The sequence below is a fragment of the Arvicanthis niloticus genome, chromosome X (genome assembly GCF_011762505.2).
Source record: "Arvicanthis niloticus isolate mArvNil1 chromosome X, mArvNil1.pat.X, whole genome shotgun sequence".
Taxonomy (NCBI): Eukaryota; Metazoa; Chordata; class Mammalia; order Rodentia; family Muridae; genus Arvicanthis; species Arvicanthis niloticus.
This window is the reverse complement of record NC_047679.1, coordinates 31,647,079-31,665,448: the sequence shown is the minus strand read 5'-3', so window position 1 is coordinate 31,665,448 and position 18,370 is coordinate 31,647,079. Positions and strand designations below refer to the sequence as shown.

At 36.0% G+C, this 18,370-nt stretch overlaps 1 protein-coding gene across 1 annotated transcript in view; it reads right to left on the bottom strand.

Annotated features, from left to right (window-relative positions):
* Window positions 1–461: 461 nt before the first annotated feature.
* Window positions 462–18,370, bottom strand: part of Phex (phosphate regulating endopeptidase X-linked) — a 214,456-nt gene continuing 196,547 nt past the window's right edge. The window contains exons 18-22 of the mRNA XM_034485262.2: window positions 16,779–16,909; window positions 11,769–11,834; window positions 10,391–10,495; window positions 7,355–7,431; window positions 462–3,758 (exon numbers count right to left, since the gene is read on the bottom strand). Coding sequence (XP_034341153.1) covers window positions 3,656–3,758; window positions 7,355–7,431; window positions 10,391–10,495; window positions 11,769–11,834; window positions 16,779–16,909 — 482 coding nt within the window. The 3' untranslated portion in view covers window positions 462–3,655. The remainder of the gene's footprint in view (window positions 3,759–7,354; window positions 7,432–10,390; window positions 10,496–11,768; window positions 11,835–16,778; window positions 16,910–18,370) is intronic.

Sequence of the window (18,370 nt, the reverse complement as noted above, 5' to 3'; positions counted from 1 at the left end):
TAAATATAGCTGGCTTGATGATTTCAATAGAATGGATGCTCAGTTACCATGTGCTGAATGGATAACTATAAATTGACTGTATTGTTAAGGCACAGTAGCAGCACATGAGATTCTCTGCTTCAATAGAAATGGTCTTGTGCATTATCACTTTTGTGAGACCAACCCTACCACGGTAGATAATTTTCTCAGAGGCATCTCTTTCCCTCAGCAGGAATATTATTACAAATGCAATAAAACCACATCTGCTGGCTTATATTCTAGAAGGAATGTAATGACCAGCTTTCAAATTTCTCATTGTCTACAGAGAAAGTTTCTGCATCTAAGTCTTACTTTCCCAAAGCAAGAAATTTAGTTTATTGTAGTGGCTTGCATAGTTTTTCTGGCAAATACATTTTAAAACAGAACTGAATATCCACATATATAATAGATTGAGATTCTTTGCAAAAAAGGACAGCAACAGAAAACCTTCAACAAATGTTTTATTGTCCTTAAAATGATGATTCTCATTGTTTCATAAAGGAAAGAAAAATCACAACCAAACCAGTCTGATAGTAATGACATGAATTGTTTTTAACTGCACAATCCAAGAACATCTTTCTTCAAACCAGTAAGGCACTGCCACTAGTGTTAAAGATGTTATTACATGAAACAAGCATGCAGTCTTCCATGATTTAAGATGCACTGTAACATTATGTTAAAAATATCAAAGGCAGTGGCTACCAAATGATAAGTAATTTTAGAAATACTGGTGGAACAAACATATTAGAAAAGAAGATACTCTTAAGAGATGCAAGTTAATCCAAAGGTCAGTAGCCACAAAACCTGTCTTTCCATGCTCTGAGATATTTGACAAACAATTCTAAGCCTTCCCATTTCTCTTGGCATGAGCACCCTCTGTCTGATACACCTCAGTTCCTGGTTTCTTCTTAGTGATGCTCCAGGGCTAAGTAAGATAAGGTTTATGGGCTATGCTTTAATCTCCATCGAGGTAAGGCACTAAAAAAACTTGAGGATAATTTATGAATCCTGATCTAACGGTAGTCATGTTCCAATCTATCTAATAAAAGAGAGTGAGGCAGGAATAGGAGGCTTATGCTGAGTAGTTGGGGAAAAAAGAAACTTGGCAAACTTTGGACAATGGCAGTAAGGCTAAACAACACAGCTTTAAATATACAGAATCCTTGACTCACAGACAAGAATTTCCCACACATTAAAAAAAGAAAACCTCCTTCAAATGCCCAGTTAATAATCCACTTGCAGAACAGCTGCTATATGAGTCAGAGCAGTGTGTTTCTGCAGCCCTAGTCTGAGATCCAATATTCAATTTCCTTTTGATTTACCATAATTATTTTTAAAGACTTTTTGGCTCTTCACCAGTAAACATGTATATCAAGGAGCTCCAAGATCCTATCTTGTTTTCCTTAGGTCAGCTCCCCCTGCTTTTCTTCCATTCCTCCAGTCATGTCTGACCTTCTCTACCATTTCATCAGTGTCTCTTTAAGAAATCAAGTTGCACAAAGAACAATATTGTAATCTGAAGGGTTTAACAGAGACACCTAAAAAACTAGTACTTGTAGAAAATGTGTGTGGCTACTAAGAGTAATTTTGTATCACTTGAAAATCTAAATTGATCAAGATACTTAGTTACTAATCCTACCATCCAGAAACTAGGAGAACTCTTAACTAATCACTAACCAGTTGTCCTTAACCAATAAACCAATCCCATTTCCAAAGTCGTAAGTCTATAGTTTTATCAAACACGTTCTCTGACCTGCAGGAATGTGTTTCTTTGGAACTGTTAAAGGAAAACCTAGAAAGAATGCACTATTTATAGAAGCATGGCAAACTTCAGTGATCAGGAATAATTAGGGTTATCAAATCAGAATGGTTACACCACAGAAAAGGCACGTATGTTTCTAACAACTCACATAATGTTATTTGTGTTTAGAAATACAAATAAAGGTCACACTAAACCATGGTTAAAAGGAGGAAAACGTTGCTGCCCTTCAGAAGTGTATCCATTCGGAGAGGAGGAAGTCAAGGGGAAAATCACTCTCCTCAGACTAATGCAGTGTAATTGTTTTCCTCATGATGGTGCCCTTCCATTTTTCTCTCTTTGGAAGTTCCCATGGTTACAAAAGAATATGGTTCACACATTTTTTTTTTGCAAAAGAATGACAGGTCACAAGGATGCAAAATGACCTCCTGTGGTTCATCTGACTTTGTCATTATGCTTTTGAAATTTTTCTATTGCCCCACTTAACCCAGCACCCCATGTACAATGAATAATGTGATGGGGGGATAGAAAATGCCTACACTAAATTTAAAAAAAAAAAAGGAAATACTCACCACTTCAATGCCATTACAATTTATCCTGCATACACTCTTAAATGTGATAACAATGTTATCCTACATAAATACACACTAAGTTAGTTAATTAACACTATAGGTGTTGATTACAAAAATAATGCTCTAAAGATCAAAGTACAGTACTGCTTTTAGAAAAACATAAACCCTTCATAAGACGTAAAGAGTAAATTTATGTCCTTTAGATCTAGGCAGGAGTGCTTAAAGTGGATACATATATACCAAAATGCTTTTCATTCTAGAAGCTTCCGCAAAGGTTTTCTTTTAAGGAGAGGTAACATTAAGTGGACTGAGATGGAAGAGCATTTTACTCCCTCCTCAGCATGGTGTTATATCATCATGGTAAAAGAAAATGAAAGCCGTATGTCCCTAACATGGAAACAAAAAATTCTTTCCTTATTGTCTACTCAGTTCAGACAGGAGATAAACACATTTGAGCAGAACAAAACAAAATCAGAACTGCTCCATGATTGTTATCCATCAGACAGAGGCTCACTGACATAGAGGGACTGGATCAATGTTTGTAGACTTCATTTCCTACTATCTTTATTGTTGTGTGATTAGTTGTTATTTTTGTTGTTGTTGTTAGTAGTTTTTAATACATCTGGCAATTAAAGATATATTCTTTTTTCCATATTTTATAAACCCAAATCCTTCACCTAATGGGCTTTATGCCATCTTTGTTCATGCTTACTTAAACAGGGCAGTTAGCTAAATTGGGTGGAAGTTCTGAGATCCAATAGACTCCAAGCCTGAAGTAAAAAACCTTTATCAAAAATTATAAAATGAAGATCCAACATATTTCTAATTTAACTACCTTAGAATTAAGAAATGTTGTGTGATAACTGTATACCATAGGGCACACATCTTTATCATTGAAGGTGACAATTTTCATTGATTGATCCTTTCTATGGATATATTCTACGCAGGCCCCCTGCAAACTATATAGATTGAAACACTATATACCACCTAGCTGTGGCTAACAGAAAAGGATAATAGGGTTATCAGCCAAGAGCAGTTTAACCAAATAGACTTGACACTCATTTTCATTGGTTTGGCTTTCTAAAAAATTGTATTTGGCTCAGTTCTTGAATTCCTTTTATAAACCTAATGACTTTGAACAGATACTGTTTAGATCCAAGCAAGTCATCTACCCAAATAATGAAAATGCATTAAAATAAAAGCCTTCAACAAAATATAGACAGAAAGCAGTAGGTGCAGAGTACGTTAATGCCTCCTCTACTGGCACTCCTCAGCTTGGTCAGGATGGCAGAAACCAGCATTCCTGCTACCAGAGTCGGCAGGAATCCGCACCTCTGTTCATGGTGGAATTTGGTGGACAGTTAAAAGCTTTCTGAAATTCTTCAAAGTTGCTAATGGCACCATTGACTCTGAAAAAAAAAAAAGAGAGATGACAAAGTACATGTTATTCAATTCCTACACATCCACGGGTTCTGGATAAAATAGTCCATTGCTACAAAAGGGTCTTGCATTTGCTTAGTCTGTTTATAAAGAAGACACCTAAAGCTCAGATAATTAAGAAAAAATTTAATGTCATTGAGAATGAAAACCAACATTTCTTCAAAGGCTACCTTTTGAAGGGTACTCCTTCAGGACTCTAGTACTCCTCCAAGAGTCTTCAAATTCCTACACAGGTGTATCATCTCTAAGGTTTTGTTTTTCTAAACTTTGAGATATTTATTTATAGCAAGTATTAAAGATAGAATATAGGTAATAATCAATAAATATACTCTGTAAATTATTGCAAAAATTCCAACATTTCAAGCAACTAGTTAGTAAAATGAAATTAGTTTCTAAGACATATATAGTTGGCACAAAGGGCACAAATCATAAGTGTAGAAACCACTATTTTTTAACATATGTCCCTATTTCTACCATTCTGTGATCAAGGCAAAGTATCTCAAGCACTCCAAAGTCTCCCTTGTCTCTTCTGCCAAGACCTCTAAAAATAATTACTACTTCACCATTTATCACCATAGCACCACCTTTGAACTTGGCATGAATGGAATGTCCACTACACATAAGTTTGTCTTTGGCTTGTTTCTCTCTCACAATATTATAATATTGTAAAAGTCATTGCTCTTCTGCATTTCCAATTAGTTTTTAACAGTTAATTCAATGTACCAAAATACTTCCTTTAAATCCCTATCAATTTGTATATTCACATCTACCTAGAATTTGGCTTACATAAAAATCAACTAACTAATTGAAAGAATCTAGCTGTTATAGATGAGTCATTCTGCACTGGATTTTAGCTTCAGAATCTGCTACAGTCATAAGTTCCTGACTTCAATAGAGACTGCAGATTTCCTACTCAGCACTTTGATTGTAACTGCCTTTTGCAAGTGGTGTTCTCATTGTGTGATTTTTCTCTACACTTAAAATCTATGCTTACTGCAGATATCAATAACAAGTCAGGCAAAAACTTGCCATCATCAATTTCTTACTCAACTGAACATTCAAAAGGCTCACTAAAAGCAGCATTCTCTGTCACTATTTCTTCCCTAATGACTCTGGGCATTTGAATGAATGTTATGGCCTGTATCCAACAAATCCCCATAACCTCTTGGGTTTAGTTCGGGTGTTTAGATAGGGATCCATATATCATACTGTGATTAGCCTTAGGCAAGTGTTCAAGATGGAATATAGATGATAATCAGTAAGTATATTCTGTAAATTATTAGCAAAAGAAATCCAATATTTCAGGCAACTAGTTAGTAAAATGAAATTAGTTTCTAAAACTTATCTGTTGAGTAATTAATCTACTGTGTGGTTTAATCTGCTCCATTTGTCTGTGGGATCACATTTTAGTCCATTAGAAACTGTCAGTCTTCATGACAGTTCAGCCCAGTGGGAGAGAATTTCCAACACAGTGATTAGATTTTTATGCTAGTGGGTAATTTGTAGTCAATTTTGAAGCATTTCTAAGGCAAAGTTTTAGGAATAAAATTTTAAAATATAGAGGAACTCCTGGATGACTTTCTTATGATATGCTAATGGGTTTGTTTAAATATTAAACATAAAGATATCCAGGTATAATATGTTCTAAGCAAAGAATAACTATAAATTATCATGGCTTCTTGGATTTCTCCATATAACTAACTGTCCTCTACTGTAGGAAATTTCTCTCAAGCCATAGAACCTAGTCCAAGATCAGTAATAGCAACCTTAATTTTGTTTTTACTTAATATTTTATGCATTCTGAAAATTACAGTTGTTAATCTTTTCCCCTTCATAGATATAAGCAATTGTTTCAAAGGGTGTTACAAGATGAAAACCAAACTGCACTGTCTCTGAATCCAGATATGATTTATAATTGCTAAAGATAACCATATATCTTGCTTTGTGTTCAGAAAGGGGACAATTGTTTATGTTTGTTAGTTTACCAGGGGGTGACAACAAGAGATACCACAAAGAATACTCTTAAACAGAAAACAGATCAGAATAAACCAGAGTTTTTGAAGCTTAAAAACAGAATAGTATGTCAGATTACATCCTCTTCTGAGATAATAAAATCAATTTTGAATTTTTTCTTTTGCCTGGGCCTCCATGCTAAAATATATGGTAAAACAATTCAATATTCCCATTATTAAGCAGGGAATCTGATGTACTAATGGCATCCATGGACTATTACCTTTCAAAAGCAATTATAATTCTATATATACATAATTCTTTTTATTTCATATGTATGAATGTTTGACTGTATGTATGTGTACCATGTGCATTGGAGGCTTCAGAGACTGCAAGAGGAACTCAGATTCCCTGATATTTGAGTTTCAAGTGGTTATGAGCTATCATGTGGGTATTGGAAATTGAACCTGAATTCTCTACAAGAACAGCAATACTCTTAGCCATTGAACCATCTTTCTGGCCCCAATCAGTTCTAATTCTATATCTGAAATTTAATACTAAAACTAAGATTTGGATTGCAACTACTTTTGAAGACTCTCTGGTGTCTTGATATAATACTAAGCAGAAATTGAGTTGAAAAGACACTGAGAAGACCAGCTTACTACAATGAAACAAGAGATGCTTAGTTTCTGCTTAGCTAGGTTCTGTTGTCTACAAAATGGAGATTATAAATTTCATTGTGTAGACTTTTGTTCATATATCGAATCTGGCAGCAGACTGGTATGGCTGGGAGCACAAAGTGGGGGAAATGCACAGTTAAAACCTGGGGTCACCCCAGAGTTATTAAATTAACAGGTTGGCAAGCCAAAGATAAGTAAGATTCTGCACAGAGCCTTACCAACCTAAGACAGAAGTGCATTGCTTTTGATAATCTATATTCCATGATATAGGAAGGCATTCTTGGCAGATTGACCTAAGACAGGCTCAGTCTTGTTTATGAAATAAAAAAAGAGGGAGAGGCAGAGAGCTTTGGAGGCTGCTTGGCAAGAATCTGACATGGGCCAAGGACAAGGAAATGGACTGTCTGGTAGGAATATGACATTGGCCAAGGACAAGGAAGTGGACTTCAGGCAGGAATCTGACATTAGGCTAGAACAAAGAAATAATTTCAGGCAGGAATCTAAATATTAGGCTAGAACAAAGAAGTGATTTCAGGCAGGAATCTAAAATTTAGGCTAGAACAAGGAAGTAGGCTTCAGACATGAAAATGACTTTGGGCTAGGACAGGGAAGTTGGCTCAGATATTTTGGTCATCCTGATAATCCTTTAGAAACATTGATCAAGGGAGTGTTCACAGAATTTTGTTTATTGCCTCGCTTGTTCTTTGAATATTTGTGTTTATTGTCTTGCTTGTTCTTTAACTATTTGCATCTATTGTATTGCATCTTCAACCTAGAACTGACCTTAATACTTCCATGTAATTAAAATGGTATAAAAGCAAAAAGGAGGAGGGGGATGGGATGGGGGGTTCTAGGGAGGGGAAATGGGGAAAGGGGATGACATCTATATTGTAAATAAATAAAATATCCAATAAATAAAACCTGTGGTCACTTACCTAAATTGTGGAGGTGTGTGAGCACCAATTTGGACTTGTTCTCTGGCAGCTTCTGGTCTATAGGAATTACACCTCACCTAAAAGATAAAGATAAACCAGTAAATATGCCTCTACTCCAACCATACATTTTCTAGTGTCTTAATTCATCCAAGTTGTACTGAAGAGTAATTTTATGATTCATAGAGAGCAAGAAGTTTTAGTGAATCAAATAAAACTTGGAGCAACAGCAATATCCGTTATTCAAATTCCCAGAGCAGGAAGTTTTATCAATGTGAATTATATAATTTGAGTAAATAAGGAAGGTGTCCAGGAAAATCATTTAAATCAAGAGAATTACATGTGCCCCAAAATTACTGAGTGTATTCATCTTATTAATTTTGTGTTTTAAATAGCCTTTATCAAATTTAACCATATTCATTTCAATGAAAAAATAAATAAAGCATATCATGGTTTAGTACAATCAGGAGGTTTATTGACTGTAGATGCCCTGGGTGTCTTATTTGCCTTATACTGGTCTGGACTTGGGAAAGGAATACATTTCTCTATTTCCTTTGAAGTTAGACATGATTACCTAACTTGTTCTGACTAATAAACATAAAAAGTTATATATTCTGTTTCTCAATAAAAGTTTGAGAAAACTTGGCATCAATTTTAATAGTTTTGGGAGCAATGTAAGATACTACATTAACAGTCAATGGGTTGAGTAGATGACTCAATCTATAATGTACCTGATACAAGGATGAGGGCATGAATTCAGATCCCTAAAACCCATACTAAAAAGCTGGGCATGATGGCATCTACCTGTGCCTTAAGAGCTGGGGGCAGAATATGGGGGGTGGTAGAGAAAAGTGGAGTTCATTGGCAAGACAGCCTAGCCAAATTGATGATTTTTTAGATTCAGTCAAAGACCATTTATCAAAAAATTAAGAAGAGTAATAACAGAAAGACACTTGACATCAGCTTCTTTCCTCCGTACACACATGCATACATCCACACTAACAAGTATGCACACCAACATAAACATACACTGACAACAAATAAAAAGTGCTGTTTGGCGTCCATGAAAGTGAAATGATGAACTACTCCAAATGAAACACTGTCAAGATGAAATATTTCCAAACACAATTCCTTCAGTAAAAAAACCTATGGTCAGAGGCCCACTGATGACATATGCTGAACATGGAGCAAAAACAAGAAATACACTCCTGTGTTATTTGTTTCTGAGGTATAACCTACTTAATACTTGTTTGAAATATTTTTTGAAACATGATATAAGCTTAAAGTATGAATACCTCTAGGATACATGAATATATAGGAAAGCATTTGAAATTGAAAGGGAAATTATAAATGATTGAGGGATGGGGAAAACGTTCAGCTTGGTTGAACATCAGTGTGTAAGTGCCCAGGGAGAGAAAGGCTCATGCCAGATTTCTGAAGTACTAATCAGCAGGTCTAATTAGTTCTTGAACAGTAAAATAAAACCATATTTTTGAAGAATTTACCTGGCAAAAGGATATAGGAAAAAGAAGGAAGTAAAGACTAGTTGCATTTAGAAGCTATTAATGTCTATTAAATAAGTAGAAATAGGCATTGAAAGAACCAGAAAAATAAAAATACATGGAAAAATGCATAAGAAACAAATTTAGCAGGTCATAACAACTATAGGTATAGAGGGCAAGAAAGCTAATGGCTTACTGTTATTTTGATAATGATAAATCATTTCTCAGCATATTTATGAATATGATTTTAAGGATGTTTTGTAATGTGATTCCTTAATTTCCTCAAAAGCTAGCCCATGGTAGCTTGTGGTGGTTTGAATAATGATGATTGGTCCTCATAGACTCATGCGTTTGAATACTTGGTATAGGGAAATGGTACTATTAGGAGGTGTAGACTTGTTGAAGTAGGTGTGTCCTTGGAGGAAATGTGTCACTGTGGGAGTGAGTTTGAGCTCAAATGGTCAATCCACTTTTCTCTCTTGTTGCTTGCCTATCAGGATGTAGAACTCTCAACTCCTTCTTCAGCACCATGTTGGCCTACATGCTACTATCCTTCCTGCTAATGGCAATAATAGACTAAAACTCTGAAACTGTAAACAAGCTTTAATTAAATGTTTCCCTTTATAAGAGGTACTGTGGTCATGATGTCTCATCACAGCAATAGAATCCCTAAGATAGACTTTATTTTTCCTGATCAACCTCATATCTTAGGTTATTTTGTCATATATATATATATATATATATATATATATATATATATATATATAATATTAGCATTATGTTTCATAAGTTATTTAAGAAGTTCCTGAACATTAAGGTTGTTACTGTTTTCTAGTACATTTCCAGGATAGAAAATAGTATGTACCAGGTAAACAGAATTCCTCCAATATCCCTGTTCTGTAAGATTGGGGGATGCTTGAAGAGAAATTTCTCAATGGAGATTTTTTTAAAACAGAATTATTCTTTTACCACCGAATTTCTTTAGTTTGACAAAAATGTATTTAAACATATTGTAAAATTTAAATAATACCATCTCTATCCATTAGTTTATTCCATTTACAAAGAGATGTTATTTTGGACTAAAATGTAAGTAGTAGGAACAGTTAGATCCTTGTGTTTTTGTCCTCCAGACCAGAGTTCAGAAAACTTCTTCTGGAAAGAGATAGATTTGAACCTTTGAAAATCATAAGATCCCTATTTCAACTATTCAGTTCAGCCACTACAACACAAAACTAACCACAGATAATAGGTAAGTAACAAAGTATAGCCTTTTTCAAATCAAAACATTATTTATTACTTTTAAATTTAAAAAAACCCATATGCCCTTATTTGCTCCTGTTTGCCCATTCTAACTAGGAAATACTATTTTGGGGGTGTGCTTTTTGGGTAAGAATTCTTATACCTAACCCAACAGAGACACAAGATTAAATGTTGGCTATTGTCAAAGTCAGCGAGCTTTTCCTCCAAAGCTTTGATTAAAAGCACAAGTCAGTGGCATACATTTCTCCCTTTGGTGCCCTATCCTCAGTTTACTCACATGAGCATAACTCAGGAAGAAGAGCTGGTTGTTGGTGAAAGTGATGCCTGGTAGGAGGGGCTCCTCAACTCCATGTCTTCTATCATTTATCCATTTCCTGTAAGCCTAGTGACAGAAGCAGAACGGGTGATCATCATCAATAACAGCTTTTCTCTTTTCCCAATCAACACAAAAGTATTAAACACATACTCCTGCCATGTGTATAATGTACTGTGCCGAGTCTTCCTTTAAGAAAACAAACACCTGGAAATGCCACCAAGTGTCACTTCACCTAATAGTAAAGCAGGTGCATCTGCAAAAGAACTGTACACCTTATGCTGCTAGCCAGGCATGGTGGTACACATCTGTCATCTTAGCAATTGAGAGGCTGTGGCAGGAGCATTTCCATGAGCTTGAGATCAATTTGAACTACAGAATGAGACCGTCTCAAAAAAGAAAAATAACTGAAACTTGCAAAAAAAGGAACCTTACACTCTATAAATAACAAAGCAACTGGGCCACAGTAATCAGGTATTAAGTAGCTCTTTAAAAGGTGTTCTTTCCATTCCAAGGAGGGACAAACAAATTGAACACCATGCACAACTGTTTTAGCAATAAATTTGAGTGGGGTAAACATTATTTTTCTTTTGTCAAGAAGAAAAAGTATTATCTTTTTTCATCATCAATTAATAAAATAAGATTTGTTTTAACTAGAATATAAAGAAAGATAACACTTAGAATCAACCTGGTTTTTAAAGTAAACATATTCAATTTTATGCAAATCTTTCTATGTTATTGCTATGTTTATTTCTTTTTTTTTTTCCACAAGACGCGGGAAGGGAGCAGGCGGGACTCGAACCTGCACACAAGAGATATCCATGCCCTCTGCAGGCGGGCGCCTTAAGGGCCCAGCCACCAGCAGTTTGCTAACTATGTTTATTTCTTAACTATACACTGAGAGATGGTGCAAATAGTCTTATAGACTTTCACTGGCCCAATATATGAGAATGAGTAGCCTCTGGCCATAAGTTTGAAGTATGAGGCTTTAAGATAAAATGATAAAGAAGGATAAAGATAAATCTTTACTTCAAGAAAATTCACATGAATTTAGCTTCAAGTAGAGTCCTATGGCATTCTTTAATATGATTCTGAGTATGTCTGAAAACTCTATTTTAAATATATAATTCTTAATAACCATTATCATTTAGGACGACTTAATACTCCAAAGAGAAAAAAAAGTACTATTCTATTAGAGTACAGTGGAGTCCATGTAGAAACACAAATATATTTTAGTGAATACAAAACATCATAGTCGTCAACACCTAGTTGGTGCTATACACTGAGCTATACCCATGCATGCTTTCGAGTTTTAAAGCCCAGTAAATGTAATGGTGAGTACCCTAAAAGCTTCTCGCAGACCTCCGTTATCAGCAATATTTTCTCCCAGGGTCCTCTTCCCCTTCACCTAAGAAAAGAAAAATGAAAGTGTTTCACAGTCAACTACCATTCAGCAAAAGGCATGTAAACATTATAGGAAGGAAACGTCATATTTTAAAGAGAAAATCACATACAATAAATAAAACATAGGCATGATATGTTTTGAGATGGCAAATAGCCCCAGCAAGATGCTTCTGAATATAGCCATTTTTATCTTGCTACTCTCTGCATTACTTTCTCAGCCACCTCTTTATCCACATTAACTGAGCCAGCTCCAATAAAACATTAACAATATTCTCAATGGCTCTGGTTTAATGGGAGAAATAGAAACATCAATACCCAAATGACTCTCTGATTGACTCACATAATTTGAGTGTTTCTTCCCATTGTCTCTGTGTCTCTAAAAATTTGCCATACACACAGGAAAAAGATATTAGAACCAGCCATTATCATTTTTATCTTCAGCTATTTCTATGAAACATTGAAAGGAAAGTTGTTCTCTTGGGGAAGAAAAATGAAATAGAAGTGGTATAAACTACAAGGTCAAGGTTTGAAATATGTATGACACCCAGCGAAGCATGGGGAGACATTCTTCCCAGCTGTTTCCTAAAGCTATAAATGAGCTAGGATGGAAATAGTCTACGTTTATACACCCCAGCCAAAGCTAACCTGCCATTTGCTTTTGTCTAGACAGGATTTTCCACTTGTCAGTAACTGAAGGAAAAAATCAAAAGAACTGTATCTTGTGGCATATAGAAATTATATGAAATTCAAATCAGTATCTATAAATCAACTTTTATTAGATCACAGCCAAGCCCACTAACATACACAGTCTGGGTTCCCTTTCTTGCTAAAAGAGCAGTTTAGTATTTGTTATCTAGCCTAAGGGTATGCTAACCACAGTATAGTAGGCAGACTTATGGCTTCTTAAGGACATCTACATCAAAATCCCCAGGCATTCAGAAATCAGTTACCCTTCAATGGCAAAAGTAACTTTTAGAATGTGATTAAGTCAAAAAACCTACTATACCATAATTATAAATGTTCTTATAAAAGGAAAAGAAAGACCAGATAGCATCAGAGTGATACAATGGCCATTGTTGGCTTTTAAGAAGGGAGGTGACTTCATTATTGTTCTATGGCTGTAACAAGATACTATGACCACAGCAACTCTTATAAATCAAAGCATTTAATTGGAGACTCCCTTACAGCTCAAAGATTTTGTCCATTATTGTCATAGTGGGACACATGGTGGCATGCAGACAGACATGGTGCTAGAGAGGTAGCTGAGAGTTCCAAATCTTAATCAGTGGGTAGCAGGAAGAGAGACAGAGACACTGGGCCTGGCTTGACCTTAGGAAAACTCAAAGTCCACGCCTCAGTGACACACTTCCTCCAACAAAGCCCCTCAAACAAAGCCACACCTCTTAATAGTGTCACTCCATATGAGCCTATGGGGGTCATTTTCATTTAAACCAACACAGAAGGGGTCATAAGTCAAGAAATATAACTTCAAAAACAGAAAACGCAGGAGACAGACTCTTTCCTAGTACTGTCTACAAAGGAAGACATCCATTCTGACACCTTTCTTTTAGGCTACGGAGACTTGAGTCACACTTCTGACATACAGAATCTTGTGAGAATAAATGTGTCGTTTTAAGCAACTAAGTTCATACTAATTTCCTGTATCAGCAAGAGGAAACTAGTATACCCTACTCCCAAGCCAAGGATCCTACCAAAAGCATACTTTTAAGTTATCCCAACTACTGATATATCAAGCAATGCTAGCAAATAAAAATATCTCATAAGGAAACAAGATTCAGAGTGATCACCTAGAACCCCTATCACCCTTCGCTTTACTCTCCTAAAGTTACTATTTTGGCTCTGCTTACATTCTTTTTCTACATTCCAATGAGGTAAGGACTATTGCCAATACTTTGTTTAACAAACAAGCATTTGAAATTCAAAGAAGGCCATGGATTAAAAAAAAAGAAGAAGAAGAAGATGAAGAAACTAAAAAAAAAAAAAATAGTTATATCATAAGCCTTGCCTCTTTTCAACCCTCCCCATGCATCCCCCTCTTGGCTCCCTCTCAAGTTCTTGGCCTCTGTTTCTCTAATTGCAAATTCACAGAAAGTTACCTGTATGCATATGATTTCAGAGCCACCCAGTACATTCCCTTCTCTACCAAGAATTTGCAACCACCTTAGCCTATGGAAGTAGCATAGCTCACCTTCCAGTGACTAACCGATGTGCCCAGCCCCTTGTCCCTGAGGTGAACAACTTCTGGGGTGCATTCTCTAGACTCTTATTTAGTATGAAGAGTAATGCTCAGTTTCCCTCAGAGCCAAGAGCAGCTTTTGCATGAACTATTTTCTCTGTGAATCATTCACTTAAGGAATCCCTTCTTAGATTTTGCTTATAAAGAAGTTGCTCTAAGACCGAATAATTAAGAAAAACATTCATATTCATCAGGAATTTGAACCCAAGTAGACCTCTGTCTCTGGAGCTTTTGTTATATAACATGTGCTTTCTCAAGTCTCAATTATTTTTATTTATTTATATTTATATTTATATTTATATTTATATTTATATTTATATTTATATACACACACACTTGAATCCATCTCCTTTCTTTTCATTCGAAACTTTCCATCTAAAGTACAAGCTTCTGGAGTGGCCTCATCCCTCTAATGTCTCATACTCTGAACCACTGCAGTAGAGTACAAGAGACCAGGCTTGACCTCTAAAGATGCACTGCCTGCTGACATTCTGCATCTGTGGTGACTCAACTAAATTCTTCCCTAGTCACTGCAAAGAAAAATCAGGCACAGAGGACTGACTCATACAAATAAAACCTGAAAATAAAGCCTGACCATCTATCTCCACAAAAGAATCACATACATATAAATACACACATGCATATGCACACTCACACACACACATACACACACACACAGAGGCATACATTTAATTCCTTCTATGGGGATGAGACTGAAGCAGTTTTCTGATAATTGAATGAATTTATATTGAGACAGATAAGCTCTTATGATCATTGTCCCATTTTCAAAATTACATCTCAGTATTTGACACTTTGGGCAAGCAAACAGATGCTGAAGAACATAATAAGTATACATTTGATTATACAATCACACACACATATACATGGATAAACATAAAATAAGTGAATGAGTGCATGCTACAGTCATGTGAGTATGACTCTGGAGTCATACAGTTCTAAACCCTAACATAGATTCTACAGTAAGTGAGTTATACTAAATTGCACAAAAAATAAAACTCATATTTATAAAGAGTCAAATGTAAAATATCAGAACAATTAAAAAAAACTTTCCTGGGAGAAAAATAAGCATCTCCTGTGATGGTTTGAATGACCTTATATATTTGAATACTTGGTCCGCAGTTGATGGAACTGTCTAGGAAGGATTGAGAAGTATGACCTTGTTATAAGAGGTGTGTCATCAGGGTTTTGAGGTTTCAAAAGCCGATGCCATTGCCAGTGAACTTGAATCTCTCACTTTCTTTCTCTCTGTCTCTCTTGTTTCTCTCTCTCTCTCTCTCTCTCTCTCTCTCTCTCTCTCTCTCTCTCTCTCTCTCTCTCTCTGACTTATGGTTGTTGTCTCAACATGTAAGCTCTCAACTATGGTTCCAGCACCATCCTGTCTACCTGCTGCCATGCTCCCCATCATGATAGCCATGGGCTGTGACAGTCTGAACTGTTGTGTTCAAATTAAATGTTTTCTTTTAGAAATTGTCTTGATTTTAATGTCTTATTGAAGCAAAAGAACAGTAACTGGGTAACTTTCTATGCAATCTGAGTAGAGGAGACATCATCATAGGCCATAACACAAAGACAAAGGGTAATATTAAGAGAGATTATGTATCTTGGAATTGTTTAAATGTTTGGATTTTGTATGTCAACAGATAGTAAAGAAAAAGAAATCTGAAAGATAAGTAATACACTTGAGGAAAATAGCTATAATGTGAACAACAGAAGTTTAAAAGTCCTATTATTTTAAAGGTTCTTATAATTGAAAAAAAGGGTAAAGTTCCATAGATATATAATTTTTCATCCATCACTGGTGAAAATATGAAATTTTATTCTGGTCACAATAGAAATGTATCCCACAGGAAAAACCATATGCATAATAAACTGTTTACTGCATCAGCATTTCTAGCTGAAAACTGTCCCCTGAGGTAAGAGTTTAGTTGACTAGGTTATGGTATTCACACCAGGAATTCTTTAGCCATTTCCAGAAGCAATTAACTAAAGCTGTGTGTGTCTACCTTTACCTGAACACTGGAGAAAAAGTGTAATAACACTGACTATGGTCAGGGAAGATAAGAGAGAAAAGGAAAGGAGACAAAGAAAGGCAAAAGAAAAGAAACAAAATTTCACATCTTCAAAACATGGATAAAATTGCATTTTGTCTTCATGGAAGACTATGTATATATATATATAGCAAAAAATGAACATTTCAAAAGTATAGTTTTTTGTTCAAATTTTTAGAACTAAATGCTCAATTCTCAGATCTTTTGGTTCAAAATGATGAGGCCTTTTTTCAGCCAATTAAGCCTTACAATGGTTTAGGTGGTATTTCTTTTTACAATATGAAATGTGGGAATTTTTAAGAATGTTATTGTTTATTTGTGCTAGGGAATGTGTGATGTCACTAATGTGTAGGCCTGTGATTCTCCACATTCAAAGTCTGTTAGAACTACCTGAGCACTCGTGAAAGACTCCCAGACTATCAGGTTCCACCCCTAGAGATTCAGCAGGTCTGGACAGGAATCAAGAATTTGTATTTCTAACAAGTTCTCAGGAAAGGCAGATGTTGTGGATCCCAGAAGCATGCTTGGAAAACCAATGGACTAAAGCAAGCTAATGTCTAAATGAAGAAAAATGGCCCACAAGGTTTCCCACATGCACGCACACAGCCGCAGCTGTACTCACATTTAAGCCGGCTTTCTTCCAATAATAGTTGCTATACTGGTTAATCATGCATTTTGTTTTTTCCTTAAACTTTTCTTCTGAGTCCACAGACCACCACGGATCGAGGTTTCCATTTTTATCATATTTTCTGCCTGTCATAAAGGAAGGTTACAAGAAATCCATGTTACTTCATAAAAGCTGAAATCATCATCTTTCCTTTTCGTTACCTCTACATACTTTCCAAACCAGTCCTGACAGCACAGGACACTGTCCCTGAGATTATCTCCCACAACATCTCCAATGTCATGGATTAATTTAATTGTAAAAAGCAGGGAAAGGAAGCAAAGAATTGAGTTCTTTCCTTGAAACGAACAAAGGACATTTTTAAAAATGAGATTCCTCAATTTAACACACGCACCAGTCTTCTCCAATCTTGGCTTCCTTTTTCTCATCTCCTCTGACCTGAAATGTTCTCTGGCAAGCAAAATTAGTTTCCTTCATTCAAAAAGCAGAGGTAACTGAAGTACCACTACCAGTGAAATTCCAAATAATCCATAGGAACAGCCCTAGTGAGTCATCCAAACCATAGGACCACAGAACCTGACTCAGCCCTCTAGCAACCTGCTTCCTCTAAGTTGCCAGGAGCCAAGAGACACATAAACTCTCTGTTATGAATAATTCCACAGTCATCAGTGTGGATAGAAGACCCATCTGTCCTGCTTGGATGAGAAATGTTGCTCAAAAAAGAGAACTTGGAACAGGGATGGAAATCTCCAGAACATAACAGAGAGAGGTTTCTACATGGTCTCTCATTCTTTATCTTCTCTATACCCTCCAGAACAATGATTTGGGTATAAGTCTCCTATTTTCAAGGATACTACTAGAATCAAAGGCATAGTTTGAGTTTAATAAGACAGAAAGTTCCCCTACCTAAGAGCCTCCAAAGGAAAAGCTTGTAAGATAAAACATACATGGAAGGCCTCCTAAGCAAAAGTATTCACTAGAAAAGTCCAAAGCTCTTCAGCATGGCTGCTTGCTATTAACACTACCCTCCAGGAATGGAGTTACTGTCCTCTGCCCACTAACACATCAGTCATCAGTTACTAGGCCTGTACTCATATTGCAATACATTGTACTATACACTGTTCATAGGATGAAATCGCCACCATTAGATTCCATCCTGTGGAGAGACCCAGAAGAAAGATTCAGAACTAATTGAGCACCATGTGCCTTTGTTTCTTAGTTAAGAATCTTCTGTTAGATAATCTAAATACTCAATGGCAAAAAGGCTGGCTCTGAGAACTCTGGTGATTACAAGGCAGCTACACTTTAACAGGGAGCAGACCAGAGGAGCAAGGGGTAGTGAGACAAAGAGGGGATTAAGGAAGAATTGGTGGGATGAATTATTCAGAAGAAAAAGAAGCCAGTTTCTCTCTTATCCCAGAATAGGCATCCAGAAAAGGACATTGGAGATTACCTGGTCTTGCTAGATTTTTAAGGCCATCTACAAATCATTGTGTTAGTCTGAATGCTGTTTCAGAGCAAAGGGGAAGGAGGGACGGAGGGAGAGACAGAGACAAAGAGATAGAGAGACTGTCCAGTAATACTCTGAA